We start from the raw sequence: 16,316 nt of genomic DNA on the forward strand, positions 1-16,316 counted from the left end.
TTGTGTCGGACAGATATAAACACATCCATCTTTACTGATTTTATATTAATTGGTAGTAAATTATCTAAGACGGTATTTAACCACAATTTCATCCAACTCAATCTCACTTAAAATATTATTTTCTCTCTTATCTACTTACATAATCTTTAATTTCAATCCAATCTCAGTTTATTTATCGTTCATTAGGGTGCGTTTGGTATACTAGACAGGACATGACAGAACATGATAGGGATCCATGTCCCATGTTTGGCATGACTTTTATGTGGAACAGACAAGAACATAGTGAAACAAAGTATAACAGGCCTGTTCCACCCCTACCGCATGGAACAAGGTGGAACAGACTTATTTTTTACCAATATAACCTCAAAATAAAACTTAATTCTCTTCTAAAACATCAAATAAGTCTCTTTTTTACATTTTATTCATTCTTTAAATTTTATTTATTGTATTTTATGTTTCTTAAACTTTCATTTTACTGTCCTCGAAATATTATTTTTATACGGTTTCTATATTTTATTAATTTATGTAATTTACTATATATTTATAATAAAAAAATAATGTAGAAAAGAGATAAAAATAAAAATTGGAAGCTACATAAACTTTTTATTTGGTGTGATTTTAATTGATTTGACGAAAACTTCAAATGATGTATAACCGAATGAGGTTCGAGTTAAGAGCCCTTCCATTTGCATTATATATTTTCGCCTTTGGGACCAAGTGATCTCGAGTCTTGATCATGCTTACTAACTTTGGCAAGTTGGTTGATGAGTCGGAAGCCAACCTATCGAGCGCCTCATATTGTACCGATCTCACGGTTATCATGGAAAAGGAAAATCACAGCGTCCCAAAGAAAGGTGTATAGCACCCAAATTTGAGTTACGCCAACTTAGAGGTCGTTTACTGAATGTTAACGGGGTAAGTGCTTACTGGGTTACTGACGTTACTAGGTAACTGAAGCTGTGAAGATAATGATTATTATCTGATTAGCGTTTAACGGATAAAAGATCTTTATGAACAACTTCATCATGTCATTTCGAGAACCAAGATCCCTACCCGATTTTATATGCTAGGAAACATTTAATAGCAATGTAATGTGTTTTCTATCATTTTTAATACAACAACAGCTTCAAGCGGAAAACCAAGTTTTTTTCTAAACCTACCTCCCCGAATTAATGAGAATGAAAATAAAAGAATCTGTTTGGTTTTCTATAATATAATTGACTCATTCCTCCAGAAGCCCAAAATTTTATTCCTGGTTAAACTGTGGGGAATGAAAATTCATTTTCATTTTCGTTCTCATTTACATCAATTAAAACACTTTGAACTTCTTTTAAAGTAATGTATTGGATATTTCTTCGTAAACGTGAACATATGCGGTGTGAACCGACAAGGTGTGCAACATGTTTGTTGCAAGTAAACTGTTTTAGCCCATAGATCTGAATATTGAACACTTATCGTTCAATTTCTTTGAAAAAAACCCAACGTTTTTATAAAGGTCCAAAAAAACTACACGATACTACTTTAAGGAATTGCTTGTCAAATCGAACAAGAAAGAGAAGTCAAACATATTTGTTTATTTGTGTTTATATTTACTGTAATAGCTGGTCCAATCACGTTTCGTTTACTCTTCCTCGTTTATCTTGTTGAGTTGTTGGTCAAAAGTGGTAATTTACATCTATTTGTGTCGGACAGATATAAACACATCCATCTTTACTGATTTTATATTAATTGGTCGTAAATTATCTAAGACGGTATTTAACCACAATTTCATCCAACTCAATTTCAATTAAAATATTACTTTCTCTCTTATCTACCTACACAATCTTCAATGTCAATCCAATCTCAGTTTTTTTATGGTTGATTAGTGATCCAATCCAACCTAAAATATTATTTTAAGAATTATATTAATTTTTTTATCATATATAATTATTTTTTTTTTAATTTTAAGTATAAAAAATAGATTGGACGGATTATATTATAAAACATTTGACAAAAAAAATCTTAAAAAACCATTTTTTATGCATGAAGTACTATATATTAATGCATATTACTTAAAATTCAAGATTACAAGTAAGTTATGCATAAGTACAACTTATTAAAGCTTTATGTTTGAATTCATGTAACTAACTGCGGATAAATATAATCAAATAAAGGATAAACATCTCATTTTAAAATATAAAAAATTTAAAATATAATTAGGATAATTATCGAGTTTTAACAAAATCATTATCTTTATAAATTACTTCACTATTTGACATAAATTAAATTATATAAAAAACAAGAACTTTTAAATAGTTAATTTGATATTAATATCGATATATTTTAAAAAAAAATTATGATGTCTTCAAATTTATTTTTATTCAAAAGTAAAAACATTATCTTTCTCAAAATTACATAAATCGTATTATATCAACAAAGACAAAATAAAACGAAAAAGTAAAATGAATATGTATATCGCTGCATTGTGTGAGTACCTTCTAGTTATAAAAAACTTACCATACAATTGAAAATTGGTATGATGAAAAAATTGTCAATATTAGACTCTATTTATAAACAATTTAAAAATATGAATTTTGATATATTTTTTAATGTTTATTTTTTTTTTTTGTTAAAATCACTTTTTAATCAAATAAGTATTATTTTATAAAAAATCAAATTCAACCAATGACGTGATACCATGTGTCAATCTCATAAAAAAACAAAGTAACAATCCCAAACAACATTGGTTTGCTAGATGAACGGGATCGGAGGAGATTGACAATTTATTTTTCCTTTTTAATATTTTTTTTGAAAAATGTTTTGTCTTTTTCACGATCTGATTGGTGAGATTGCGGATAAAGTTAGTCCAACAAGCTTATTTGTTTGAAATCTTTTAACTGAATTGTTTGATTTGGTACTGATTTGACACAATAATCGATAATTTTAACTGAAGAGAACTATATTTTGTTAAAACTATTAAAAAATATTAAAGAAAATACTAATAGATAACAAATTCTAGTACGAGTAATTTCCCGTTCTGTATCTTTTAAAAAAATTACATTCAATTCTGATAGCATCTTCAGCAACTATGTTATATTAATCTAAGAGGCTGTTTGACAGTTACCGAATGATTTGGTGCAAAATGATTAAGTGATCAGAATGATTAAAAGGCTCTCATAATATAGTGCAAAATGAAATATAATTGTTTGGTAATTATTTATGACGAAATTAGGACGATGATACAAAATCATTCAGAGAGTTTTAGAATCATTAAGAGACAAATTTTTTTTTGCCAAACAAGATTCATCTATTAATGATTCAGAGATTTTACTTAATAGAACTATTAAAAGGTAAACAAACAACTCCTATTTTTTTTAGATATTTTAACATCCAATTCTAATCGCTATTCTATTTTAGATATTTTAACATTAATTACATCAAATTTTAACATTTATTTTATTTTAGAGATTTTAACATTTAATTATATTATTAAAATATTCAGTATATTAGTAAAATAATATTTCTACCAAATTTCCTATTTTAACATAGTTTTTGTCTATTGGTTAAAAATGTTGTGACATATTTTAAATTTTAGAAATTTTAACATTAATTATATTATTAAAATATTCAGTATATTAGTAAAATAATATTTCTACCAAATTTCCTATTTTAACATAGTTTTTGTCTATTGGTTAAAAATGTTGTGACATATTTTAAATTTTAGAAATTTTAACATTAATTATATTATTAAAATATTTTATAAATTCATTATCTCAATATAATTTATTTATTTTTATAATAAAATAAAAATACATTCAATCTCACTGATTGAACAATAATCTAAAATAATATTTTGCAAGGGACCGTTTACCAAACGGTTACTCGGGTAATCATTTATCAAGTAAGAGCGAGACAAGAACCAATAGTCTTACACAGTAAGTGAGGAAGAAGACTCTTACCACGGTAAGCATTTGTCAGGTAAATAGTTGCATACGATGCCGTTTTGGTGGATTAAAATTTTATCCGGTAAGTAAATGATAATGTTAAATTTTACCGGTAACCACTTACTGAGTAAGCGTTTGATAAATGATTTTAAATAATGTTCAAAATTTGTGCTTTAAAAATGGCACGTTCGGACAAAACTTCAAAACCTTGGGTCGTTCAATTGTAAATATATATAAACGGAAGTTAACTATTTCCCTTTAATTACCTACCTAATTAAAAAGCAGGTCCATGGAATCCTCCCGCCATTGTCGTCGATAGCTCCACCAACTTTCCGTCTACGTTCATCACCTCGTAACTTCCAACGAAAAGTATCCTGTTCCGATTTCCATTAACATACAAGACAAAAACATTTCAACACTTCAACGCGCAATTCGAAATCTCAAGGTATTTTGTTTTGTAGTGATGATTTCTTCGATACTTAACGCTGTAATGGAAATGTATAAATATTATTGTTCCATAAGTTAGGATCATCACACGCTGGATCATATATTGTTTGATTTCACATTACTGAATCTGAAATTGATTTTTGAAGTCGAAAGTTGATTGCTAGGGTTTTGATTTTTAATTTGCTGTGTGATATTTGTTTTTTACTCTATTTTAGCTGTGGTTCTTTCAATGGCTGTAACGGATGCTAATGAGGTTGCTTTGAAAATAGTATTGGTGGAGTTGCTGAAAACAGTATCATCCCAAATTCAAAAAACGGCAAAGTTTAAAACGCTACTCAAGCGCCTCGAGAAAACTTTAAAAAACATTGAGCCAATATTTTATGGAAATGGGGGATTGAGCATAGTGCTTGACCGTCCCCAAAAAGAGATCAAAATGTTCATATTTTATGTGGAAAATGGGAAAAATTTAGTGCTGAAGTGCTCTAGGATCAAGTGTTGGAATGTGTACAAGAAGTTTATTCACGCCAATAAGCTCATTCGATTGGACAATGAGCTACAGAGGTTCTTTCAGATTGGATTGGAAGATAGGAATCATAGGATAATGATTGGGATTCATGATCTGGGAGACAAAATGGATCAAGTTCTTTCAGCTGTTACTGAGCGGGCGGGTGGATTTTCTGGTTCTTGCAGTGTTCCCGGGCTCCCAGATGTCATCATTGGCTTGGATTATCATCTTGAAGAATTGAAGCGTAGGCTGCTCAAAGATGACAACCAGGTGTTGACGGTTTCAGCTCCTGGAGGCTGTGGGAAGACTACATTGGCAAAGATGGTTTGTCATGATAATGAAATTAAAGGTACAAATTACTGACCTTTTTCTTCTTTGTATTTGTTGTTTTTCCTATGTTTCTATGTTTGTTAGAAAGGTCGGAAACATGACACGTTTTTTTTTAAGTATATCTATACTATATTATACAACATTTGACAAAAATTCTTAAAAACCATTTTTTATGCATGAAGTACTATTTATTGATGCATATTACTTAAAATTCAAGATTACAAGTAAATTTTACACAAGTACAACTTATTAAAGCTCTATGTTTGAATTCGTATAACTAACTGCGGATAAACATAATCAAATAAAGGATAACATCTCATTTTAAAATATAAAAAATCTAAAATATAATTAGGATAATTATTGAGTTCTAACAGAATATTTAATTATTAATTTTATAAAAAATATATTATTAAACATAAATTAAGTTACTTCGTTACGATAAATTAAATTATAATAAAAAATTTAAATTAAAGAAATACACAAATAAAAACTTTTAAATAGTTAATTTGATACTAATATTGATATATTTTTTGTAAATTTTATATAATATTTTTAAATTTATATTTTATTTAAAAATAAAAGCATTATCACTTTCTCAAAACCACATAAAATTGTATTATATCGACATAGATAAAAAATAACACGAAACATTGAAATTGAAATGTGTCTCGATGCATTAATATTTATATACAGCAAATACCCACACACACTTCTCACATCCCGTGAAGTTTGAACCCTTTACCTCCTCGGAGGTTGAGCTCTATAGGTAACCCAAGATACCATTTGGCCAAACACCCTTTGGTCGCCGTGCATGTTAGAGCTCTAGATATTAACCATCTATATCCATCGAATTTGAGTTTGATATTAAGCTTGCTGATTGATTGTGGCTATATGTCCAGATTGGATTCAATTTACATCCTTGTCAGAGACTAAATAAATATAATTTTATAACTTTCCTATGTAAATGTTACGATAAATTTATATTTGTACAGGTATATTTGGGGACAATATCTTTTATGTTACTGTTTCCAGAACGGCGACTCTTAAGAGCATCGTCCAAAAACTATTTGTACATCATCTTAATGTAAAGTGTTGCGAGTTTCAAACTGATGAAGAGGCAAAGGACCAACTTGAAAACTTGATGAAGCAAATGGGGTCAGAGAACATATTGCTGGTCCTAGATGATGTGTGGTCCGAATCTGAATCCCTTATTCAGGATCTCAAGTTCCCAATACCAGGATACAAAATCTTGGTTACATCAAGATTCTTGTTTCCGAGATTTGGTTCCACATATGAATTGAGCTTGTTAAATGATGAAGATGCGAAAACCCTTCTTTGCCGTTCCGCATTTCCCTATGATGGGATCTTTAATGTGCCAGATGATCTTGTGAGCAAGGTATATATAATTACATTTTCTTGATCCTTACGGACGAGCCATTTTACATGATTAAGTCAAGACTGAACCTTTCATGTGGTTTTCTTTGTAGATGGTCAAATGCTGCAAAGGGTTTCCATTGGCCCTTATAGTGATTGGTTCATCACTATGTGGGCAAGGTGTGGTCAAGTGGAGAACAACTTTGAAGAAATGGTCAGAAGGTCAATCTATTTTTGATTCAAGCAAACAGCTGTTGCTTAACCTTCGAGCCAGTGTTGATGCACTCGAAGAGTTTCCTATAGCCAGAGACTGCTTCCTTGACTTGGGTTCATTTCCTGAAGATGAAAGGATTGCAGCCTCTGCTCTTATGGATATGTGGGTGGAGTTGTATAATCTAGATGAAGAAGGAATATATACCAGTGAATACCTTCTTGAACTCTCTTCAAGAAATCTTTTGAGTCTTGTTCCTGCAAGGTAAAAAATTGTTTAAGTCGTATAAAAATAATCCGTTATTCCTCCATTGGTTGACTGATTTCCATTTCATCTTTCAGGAAAGATGCTAGTGAACTAGAAGGGTATTGTAACGAGCATTATGTCACACAACATGATTTGCTAAGAGAATTAGCCATCCATCTTAGTTGCCAGGAGCCGATAACACAAAGAACACGATTATTGATCGAAATTCATGGGAATGACATACCCACATGGTGGATTGAACAATCGCAACAACCTTTCACTACCCGCCTCTTGTCTATTACAACAGGTTTCATTTCTTCCTATTCGTCTTTTTCTTTAAATACATCATGATAATGACCATTTGCTAGAATTGTTTTTAGACTATGTTTGGCAAACTAGTTTATAAGTTAGTTGTCAGCTGAAAAGCTAGCTCGACAAACTAGTCATTTTTGGTAAGAACTTGCTTATAAGCTAGATGGCAATGTAAAATGATTTAAAATAACAGGTTGAAAAATTAGTCGGAAAAATATAATAGCACAATTGGAAGAATGAAAATGGATCTGGAGCTTATTGAAAGGCTAATTCAATTAGCGATTCAAAAAGCTAGCTTATGGAGTTTTTAATATCCTCCTTTTCTTTATGTAGATGAAGCATTCTCCTCTATTTGGTATGATCTAAAAGGACCGAAAGTTGAAGTTTTGGTACTGAACATACGAAGTCAAAAATACGCATTGCCCTGGTTCATCCAGAAAATGAATAAACTAAAAGTTTTGAACATCACAAGCTACAGTAATAATTTTACCGAGTTGCACCAACTCTCATTAATTGGTTCTCTATCCAACTTAAGAAGAATAAGATTCGAGCACCTCTCAATTCCTCCCTTGATCCAATCCATCTTCGAGTTCAAGAACTTAAAAAAGCTTTCCTTTATCATGTGTGAGATTGGTAATGCCTTTGATAGTTGTACCATCGATGCTCCTTCTATGCTGCCGAACCTCATAGAGCTTGAAATCGACCGTTGTTATGATTTTAAGGAAGTACCAGCAGCACTATGTAATATTGATCATCTTCAGAAACTAAGCATCACCAATTGCCATGAGCTGGATGCTCTTCCTAAAGGGTTTGGGAGACTGTCGAATTTGGAAACTCTGAGACTTGATTCTTGTACGAAATTAGCGGAATTACCCAACTCAATCGGGAACCTTGGTAGTTTGACTTTTCTTGATATATCTGATTGTTTGAGTATAAGTTTCCTACCTCATCAGATTGGCGAGCTAACCGCACTAAGAGTGCTTAAGATGAGCGGTTGTCGAGGATTACAAGACTTACCCGCTTCTGTGACCAGTTTATCCTCGTTAGAAGATGTGATATGTGACGAAGAGACTTCGTATTTATGGAGATTTTATGAACATGATCTTTGTGATTTGAAGATAAATATTGTTGAAGATGACCGATTTGCAGACTTCATGAAAATTGTTGCCCAGTAAGGGTGCATGCGTTTGGCATGCAGACTACATGGGACGGGACGGGACAAAAAAGAATAGTCTCATGTTTGGCATGCCATGGACTACCTAGATTCCCTCTAGCAAACAAGAGGGTAATGGCTAGGAGACGGAAAGCCGGTTCTTCACCAGATCAGGTATGGTTAGGCCTAAACGGGGCCGGTTTGGGGTTGGCTACGGACCTCCTTTTCTAGTGGATCGAAGATGGGTCAAGGAGTCTAGACCACAGGACCAGTTAAGATGGCTACTAAAACTGCATTTTTGATGATAAAACTCCTTGGTAAAACAGGGAAAGAAAAGGAAAGGCCAATCGGAATTTCTCAAAACCAAGAGGAGAGGCCTTGGGGCTTCTCTCCGGTTCTAAGTCTTCTCAGGGTGCTCTCAGGATTTTTCTGATTGTTTTCTTCAAGGCGTTAAGGAATTAGTTTGGATGTGCGCAAAATGACCACAGGTGGGTTGCAAAAATAGAATTCCGTAAAGATGTTTACAATCTGTTGGGTGATAAAAAGATACATCAAGAAGAAACAACACCAAAACCAAGACTTAGGCCTTTGGGGCTCTTCCCATAGGTCATTGGTTCGAGTCTCTCCAAGCCAATGTCGATCTTCTTGGTTGTTCTCCAGGGTCCCATGGAATTAGTCGAGATGGCCCAAATACCCATCGTTACCAGAGGAAAACACCAAAACCAAAATTTGGACAAGAAGACAACAATGACAAAGGAAATGCAAGGGTGATTGAAGAAGTTTGAAAGCATAAACGGATAAACCAAAGGGGTGTTTGGCCTCGCGGTATCTGGATCTTTGTCCTCCTACGAAGTCAAGGTTCAAATATAAGAGGGTGTGAGTTTATGTGACGTATATAAATTTTATATACTTCAAAAAGAAGTTAGTGAGCCCAGAAATCACTGTCATGGACTCTTATGTGAATATTGGAATGATTTAAGAAATGCACATGGCAAGTGAATGAATGATTAGCTCAAGTGTAGCCTTTGGGAATTTTCCTCGGAAATCACTAGTTCGAGTTCTGCAAGGCCACTGGGATATTTGATTTTCATATATACAATAAAATATAAATAAAAATTTATTAGTAACCTTACAAATAAGAATGTAGTATACTTTTAGAAATGCAACATAATTGTACATTTTTTAAACTATAAAAACTAATCAACGTTTTTTATTGAAATTATAAGTAGTTTAAGTCATAAAAAACTATAAAAGTATTAATGAAGTATCCCAAAAAGATAATAAAAGACAGGAAAAATAAGAGTTCGTAAATTTGTCTTCTTGATGATAAACTTTTAAAACGCACGTAAATTTATAAACTTTTAGAATACACCTTTAAGTTTTATAATTTCTAAGAAATTTAGGTTTCAATTGGTAAGTTCGGTTCGAGCTTTGATTCAAGTTTGAGTTCAAGCTCGAGTTTAGAAAATTACTATTGAATTCAAATCGAGTTTGGATATTAACTACCAGCAAGATCTTGAGTCGAGTTTGAGACAAAAAACGGCTATCAAATTCAAATCTAGTATACCACCATTGCAACCCCCATTTGTTCAGATTGGAATCTGTCTAAAAGGGTCAAAAAGAGGTTATTTCTGACTGAATTAAGACCCTATTTTCAGATAAGATATACCGGATTCTTTTTGTTTGGTCAAAACACAGAACCACTCCACAAGGTTCATTATCATTCGTTATGCATTTTTAAACAAGCCAAGACTCTTTCTTATGAAAATTAACATCACTTGATGAGAACCGGCAACATTAAATGGAATCGAGCACGAAACTGTCTCACGAGACAAAAGAACGACGCAACGGTAGTCGTAAGACAAACCCAACCCTTGCTAAAAGACATCAAGAAAATGTATGAACCCCGAACAAGGAACAAATCATACAGCACATTTTGATCAATTTTCACCCTAATCAGAACTCGTTCATTTCACCGAGAAAAAGATCAAAATGACCAAATTCTGAGCAACGATGCCAAAAACCATGTGCATCACTAGTAATTTGGTCATTTTGCCCAGTGGAAAGCCTAGCGAACCTACAAAACCCGTAACCCCAGACCCTTTTTCCTAGCAGAAACACCAGAATCGGGAGCAAGAACATCACAATACGTGCGGTAAAAATTGTACAACGCTCGAGATTTGGTCATTCTGTTATGAAAAGAAGGCCTACATAAGATACAAAAAACCACAGTCGGTGTACATATTCGACCCCGGTGATGATACAAAAAGGTCGGGTCCTTCTCCCCAATAGAAATGCCCAAATCCCAAGCGATAATTCTACAACTCATGTGACAAAGTGTATATCGCCCGAGATTTAGCCAGCCCTGGAAAGAGGACCCAACCAAGATACAAAAACCACAACCCGACTCCTGTGGCACAACCGACAAATGATTCTACGTACATGAAACTAAGATAACACACACTAATTATATAAATTTGGTCATCAGATCGCATATATGACCTCGCCACTGCTATCGATATCGAGCTCATCAGGGTCGGAGTCGAAATCGTCGAGATCATCGTCCATCATATCGAGGTCGTAAAGGCCAACAGGTGGAATGGTGGCCTCCGATATGATCTGCATGATCACATCGACGCTCTGCATTGGCTGATCGGGCTCTTCAAACTGGTTGTTCATCATCTTCTCTTCATCCATGAGATTTGCAGGGAGGTTCTTTAGAAACCAAACGTGCTGCTTTATCTCCGCCATCGTGATTCTCTGTTCGACAAGAATATCCAACGGTTAAAATGTACATCATCTCAAGCACATAGCACTGACACATACCATACCAAACCAAACCAAACCAACCCAGTAAATCCCACATTGAGTAGGGTTTGGAGAGGGTAAAAAAGTCAAAACCGAGTATGGTTTCGCCTCGGCAGCTCAACAAGCCTATACGAGCTTATACAAGCCAAATTGTAAGGCCCAATGTAGCAGGCTGACCAAATAATATCAAAATTAACTTAAAACTATAGTGGAAGTTATTGGCAGCAAGGGCGGACCCACATGGATAGATATGGTGGCACGAGCTACCACTTTAAGGTTCTATAAGGCCCCATGGCCTAATGTAGCAGGCTGACCAAATAATATCAAAATCAACTTAAAACTATTGTGGAAGTTATTGGCAGCAGGGACGGACCCACATGGATAGATATGGTGGCACAGGCCACCACTTCAAGGTTTTGTAAGTCCCCATGGCCCAATGTAGCAGGCTGACCAAATAATATCAAAACTTAAAACTATGGTGGGAGTTATTGGAGCAGAGGCGGACCCACATGGATAGATATGGTGCCACCATATAGTTTTTGACATTTCAATTTTAACACACGACTTTAATGGCTAAGATGGTAAATGCTCTAACTTTGTACAAAAGGCCCAGGTTCGTGTCCCACAGCTGTCAAATTTGGTGTGTGTTTTTTACCTCGTGTTTCAAAATATAAGTAAACTGGACTCGAACATGGGTCTTTTCTATGTAAGGACAAGGAACCAACCAACAAATCTATATACTAATATTGTGGAAAAAAAAAAGATAATTTTCATAGTCAAATTTTGCCACCACTTCGGGGCTCTGATTGGTAGCCCACAACTTTGAACTTATAAGGAGCCCACGACTCTAATTTTCTATCCATGTGTGACTGGTTATTACATAAGCCACCCATCTTTTAAGTCTCTTTTAAAAACTAATCTTCTAGTGTTTTTCAAGATTTTTACAGACACGTGATGTTTTATACCAGAGGCGGGTCATTTGAAGGTTCATGCTCGTAATTGAGAACTCATTTAAGTAAATGACCCATCACAAGCCTATACTAATCGAGCCAAGAGTCAAGCTTATACGAGCCTGTAGAAACTGAGCCCATGCCACTGAACGCCTGAGCCAAGGCTTAAGCGGCTGAATTTTCAAGCGAGCAAGACAAAAATCAAGCTCGAACCCAAAACATTTAACTAGCCAAGCAAGTGCGAGCTCAGCTCGCTCCCTACCTAGAAATGTTAAATCAATGAAATAAAGAAAGAGAGATTGAATAAGCCGAACACACACTTCATACCATCCAAAACTAACATGACTTACCTGTGCGGGATCTCCAACAAATATTCTCGAGATGAGGTGCCGACATTCCGGGGATATCTGAATATTGTCCGGAATTGAATACTGAACGTGAAGAATTCTCTGTAGGTCATCAAGGGTAGATTGCTATAAGTGAAACTATATTATAGTATCGGCATCATAGAGTTCTAAATATGTCTACACCATACATGTATAGTCTTTCGGAAGTCTTTTGGTTCGTTAGGGTCCTCAAAAGGGTAGCCACCAACGAGCATAACGTATAACGTCACCCCACATGACCACACATCTGCAATCTGAAAATGGTAAAAAATAAATAAATAAACCGGAACTGAGATCAAATCGATCACGCTTCAAGAAATCAACTGGAAACGGCCAGGTTGTCCACAGTTTGTCCCAAAATAAGTGTCCACATTTCTATTTCAGTTTGTCCCAAATTAATTATCCCTTCTCTTATTAAGGGTAAAACTGTCATTTAGTTCATTAAAAGTGTATCGATAATTGTATGTCTTTTTCATTGTGGACACTTATTTTGAGACGGGGGAGTATAAGAAAGTATACATGCTGAAAGATATCCGATCAATGATCTAAAGGTATCTGACAACGTGCAAAAGTGGGCACGAAAAGAACCTACCTTCCCATCATATTCTTGCCTAAGCAACACTTCGGGTGCAATGTATGCCGGTGTACCAACTGTCGATTTCGGCTGTGAATGCAGCACGGAAGACTGCAATACAACATCACGAAAAAATATATGAATTTTGACCAGAGATGCAGAACAACACAAACAAGATAATAAAACGAGTAGTACAGAATACCCACCTTGGAGTACCCAAAATCACAAATCTTCAAACGGGGAGCCGGGCTTCCATCCAACAACGTGTTCTCTAGCTTCAAGTCACGGTGACAAACTTGCTTCAATGATGAAATACAACAGAAAGAAAAACAAGTGATTAGGTCAGAAACCAAACCAAACAAGCCCAATATAAATGTATAGAAGGAGGAGCATGCGAGAAGTTGATCAATTTGCAACAAGACGAGAAGTTCCAAGATCACACATGATTACATGTAATATGAACATGTAATCATATATGATCAAACACGTCCAAATGGAAGCGGGCGACTTGGTGAATGCAATCAACGCGATATGTGTTTAATCATATATGATTAAGTGATCGTATCACATGTAATCATGTGTGATCTTGGGACTTCTCGCCTTCTCACAAGTTGACTGCCTTCTCGTTTGAACCCGACCCTAAGTGTATAACCCACCCAAAGATGGGATCTGGGGTATGAAGTACGCAAACTTGACCTCTACTCTTCGAGTAGAGTGGTTGTTTCTGTAAAGACTCCCGCCTTGTTAACAATGTGATTAGCCCATATGCAAGTTAAAAACACCAAAAAGAAAAATTAAGAACATATGAGTTTTCAAATACCATAGAATGACAATAGCTGACTCCCGATATGAGTTGTTGAAAGAAGAAACGAGCCTGTGCAGAATCAACACAAGTAAACATTTGCAAAAAAACAAAACAACAGATAACGTGTTACGAGATTTAAAAAAAAAAAGATGAACCTCGTCCTCATTGAAGCGCCCTGCATTACAAATTCTATCGAAAAGCTCCCCTCCAGAAGCATATTCCATCACGATTGCCAGATGGGTTGGGGTCAATATGAGCTGTGTTAGATTAAAAGATAACAATAATAAGTAATTTGTCGCCCGATTGACCAACGTTTCAAACAAGAAAGCGTGAAAATGAGCAAACCTCTCTGAACCGAACTATGTTTGGATGTCTTAGAGACCTGTGATTGATAATTTCTCTTTGAACATTCTCGTCTATCTGAAAACAGACGTTTACCTTATTAAACAATAATCAAATAACCAAAACAGAATTCCTAATCAAACCAAACAAACACATTATGTCTCATTCAGAAGTGGGGTCCTGGATGAGATGTGGGGTTCTGAATGGATGTACGCAAACCTGACCCCTACCTCAAAGAGTCGATCAGTATCCCACTCAAAAGTAGAGTCCAAAGGGGTTACGTCCCAATGCAACATCAGGTGTAACACCCTCTAGACCAAAAAGCAAGCAAACCCAATAACCTTCGAATCAACTTAAAGTCATGGTGGAAGTTATTGGCAGCCCACAACTGTTAACCTGAGCTGTTAACCTGAGCTCAAAAATCTAATCTTTACAGGAAAAGAAAGATTGCCCAAATGGGTTTGGAACACCCTCAAACTAGAGAATTCCATATTTGGTATAAACCCTAAAATAGAAACACAAAATGAGTAGATCATCCACTCTCTTTCCATTATCAACACACCTCCAAGATTCATCACAAGAACTAAATTCTCACAGCCTCGTGATAGATATCAAGAAAAGTTCCATTTACAATGGAGAGAAATTCAACACTTCATAACCACAAATAGAAACAAATTCATTCACCATAAAAGTTAAAGATCCATAAATAGAAACAAAACAGAACTTCCCTAATTTGAACCGTTCAAAGTAGAACACCCGAAACAGAAAAGATTGAACAAAAAAGTTTACCCAAATTGAATCAGTCAAAATCCAACAACAACGAGGAAACCCTAAAATTTCGTTATTTTGCATCAAACCCCACTAATTGAAATTCACCAATCAAACAAAATACCCCCAAAAGAAAACAAAAATGAAAACCTAAAATTTCTCGATTTTGCATTAAACCCCACTGATTACAATCCATCAATCAAACAAAAAAAACCCCAAAAAAACAAAAATCAAATCGAATCAAATTCAGGGACTAACCTTTTCTCCCCTTTCAATATATTTAACAGCAACAAGCTCTTTAGTCTGTTTATCTCTCATAAGCCTGGCAACACCAAAATTACCCGACCCGATATCTCGAACCAAATCGTAGCGGTCACTGTCGTGCATGATCGGCAAATCCATACCCGAATTCGCAGCTGCCATCGATCGATCCATTTCGTCGGAAGTCAAAATCACATGAGAGTTGGGAAATCAATCAATTTCACTGCAACATTTGAAGATTAATTTATACACAAGATCATCGAAGAGGAGCTCTTTCTTCCCTAATATGCCGGGTACTGTAGAGATGATTAAAAAATTGGGATTATTACGAAGAAACAGATACAGAAAGGGGCCCAGATTTCCCTAAAGTCGGTTGCTTTTGGGATGAGATATTTTTGTAGCGGTCGGCGAGTGGGGAGATTTGGATTGATATTTGTTTAATATATCTTTTCGATGATGTGCGAGAAGACCAGTGGTTGGATTGGAGGAGTGATGGTGACGAGGGATAGCAGAAAAAGAAAGAATCTTGTCGATACGGTGTCGTTTTCGTTTGTTATTTTCACCATGTTTATAGTACTTCGTTAACAACTTTCGCGGCATGGTTTGCAGTTTGTATCGTAAATTACTGTATTTATAGTTTATGGCTTTGACTTGTGGTTTGGTCTCCAACGTATCGTAAGATTGTATATAGGTAAGGAGAGAGGGGAGGTTCATATGAAAAAAGTAACGGAATCTGATAACATGAAAACGGTCAAATCACATGTGATTTTAGACTGATGGTCAACTCAAGGGTATGCGGAGGATGTGTCCCGCGACCTCAGGTCGCCACTAAAGTCGCGTGAATTATATGTGATTTCAGTGTAAAATCGCATGTGATTCAACTGTTCTCTTATTCTTTTATTTGGTTACCGTTATCATATA

General features: G+C 34.9%; 2 protein-coding genes across 2 annotated transcripts; one reads left to right on the top strand and one right to left on the bottom strand.

Annotated features, from left to right (window-relative positions):
• Nucleotides 1-4,578: 4,578 nt before the first annotated feature.
• On the top strand, nt 4,579-9,567 carry LOC112515930 (probable disease resistance protein At5g66900). The gene is made up of 5 exons (XM_025122908.1): nt 4,579-5,224; nt 6,198-6,601; nt 6,693-7,054; nt 7,132-7,343; nt 7,682-9,567. Exons 1-5 carry the CDS (start codon nt 4,600-4,602, stop codon nt 8,521-8,523), a joined length of 2,445 nt encoding a protein of 814 aa, XP_024978676.1. The 5' UTR covers nt 4,579-4,599; the 3' UTR covers nt 8,524-9,567.
• Nucleotides 9,568-10,377: 810 nt separating this feature from the next.
• On the bottom strand, nt 10,378-15,793 carry LOC112515089 (serine/threonine-protein kinase SRK2E). Its single transcript, XM_025121742.1, has 9 exons — nt 15,393-15,793; nt 14,370-14,444; nt 14,180-14,281; nt 14,040-14,093; nt 13,426-13,518; nt 13,238-13,330; nt 12,795-12,899; nt 12,610-12,708; nt 10,378-11,261 (listed from the first exon to the last, which is right to left on the bottom strand). The coding sequence occupies exons 1-9, from the start codon at nt 15,567-15,569 to the stop codon at nt 10,986-10,988; spliced, it is 1,074 nt and encodes a 357-aa protein (XP_024977510.1). The 5' UTR covers nt 15,570-15,793; the 3' UTR covers nt 10,378-10,985.
• Between the last annotated feature and the right edge of the window lie 523 nt (nt 15,794-16,316).

This window comes from Cynara cardunculus (genome assembly GCF_001531365.2).
Source record: "Cynara cardunculus var. scolymus isolate 2C chromosome LG 7, CcrdV1, whole genome shotgun sequence".
NCBI lineage: Eukaryota > Viridiplantae > Streptophyta > Magnoliopsida > Asterales > Asteraceae > Cynara > Cynara cardunculus.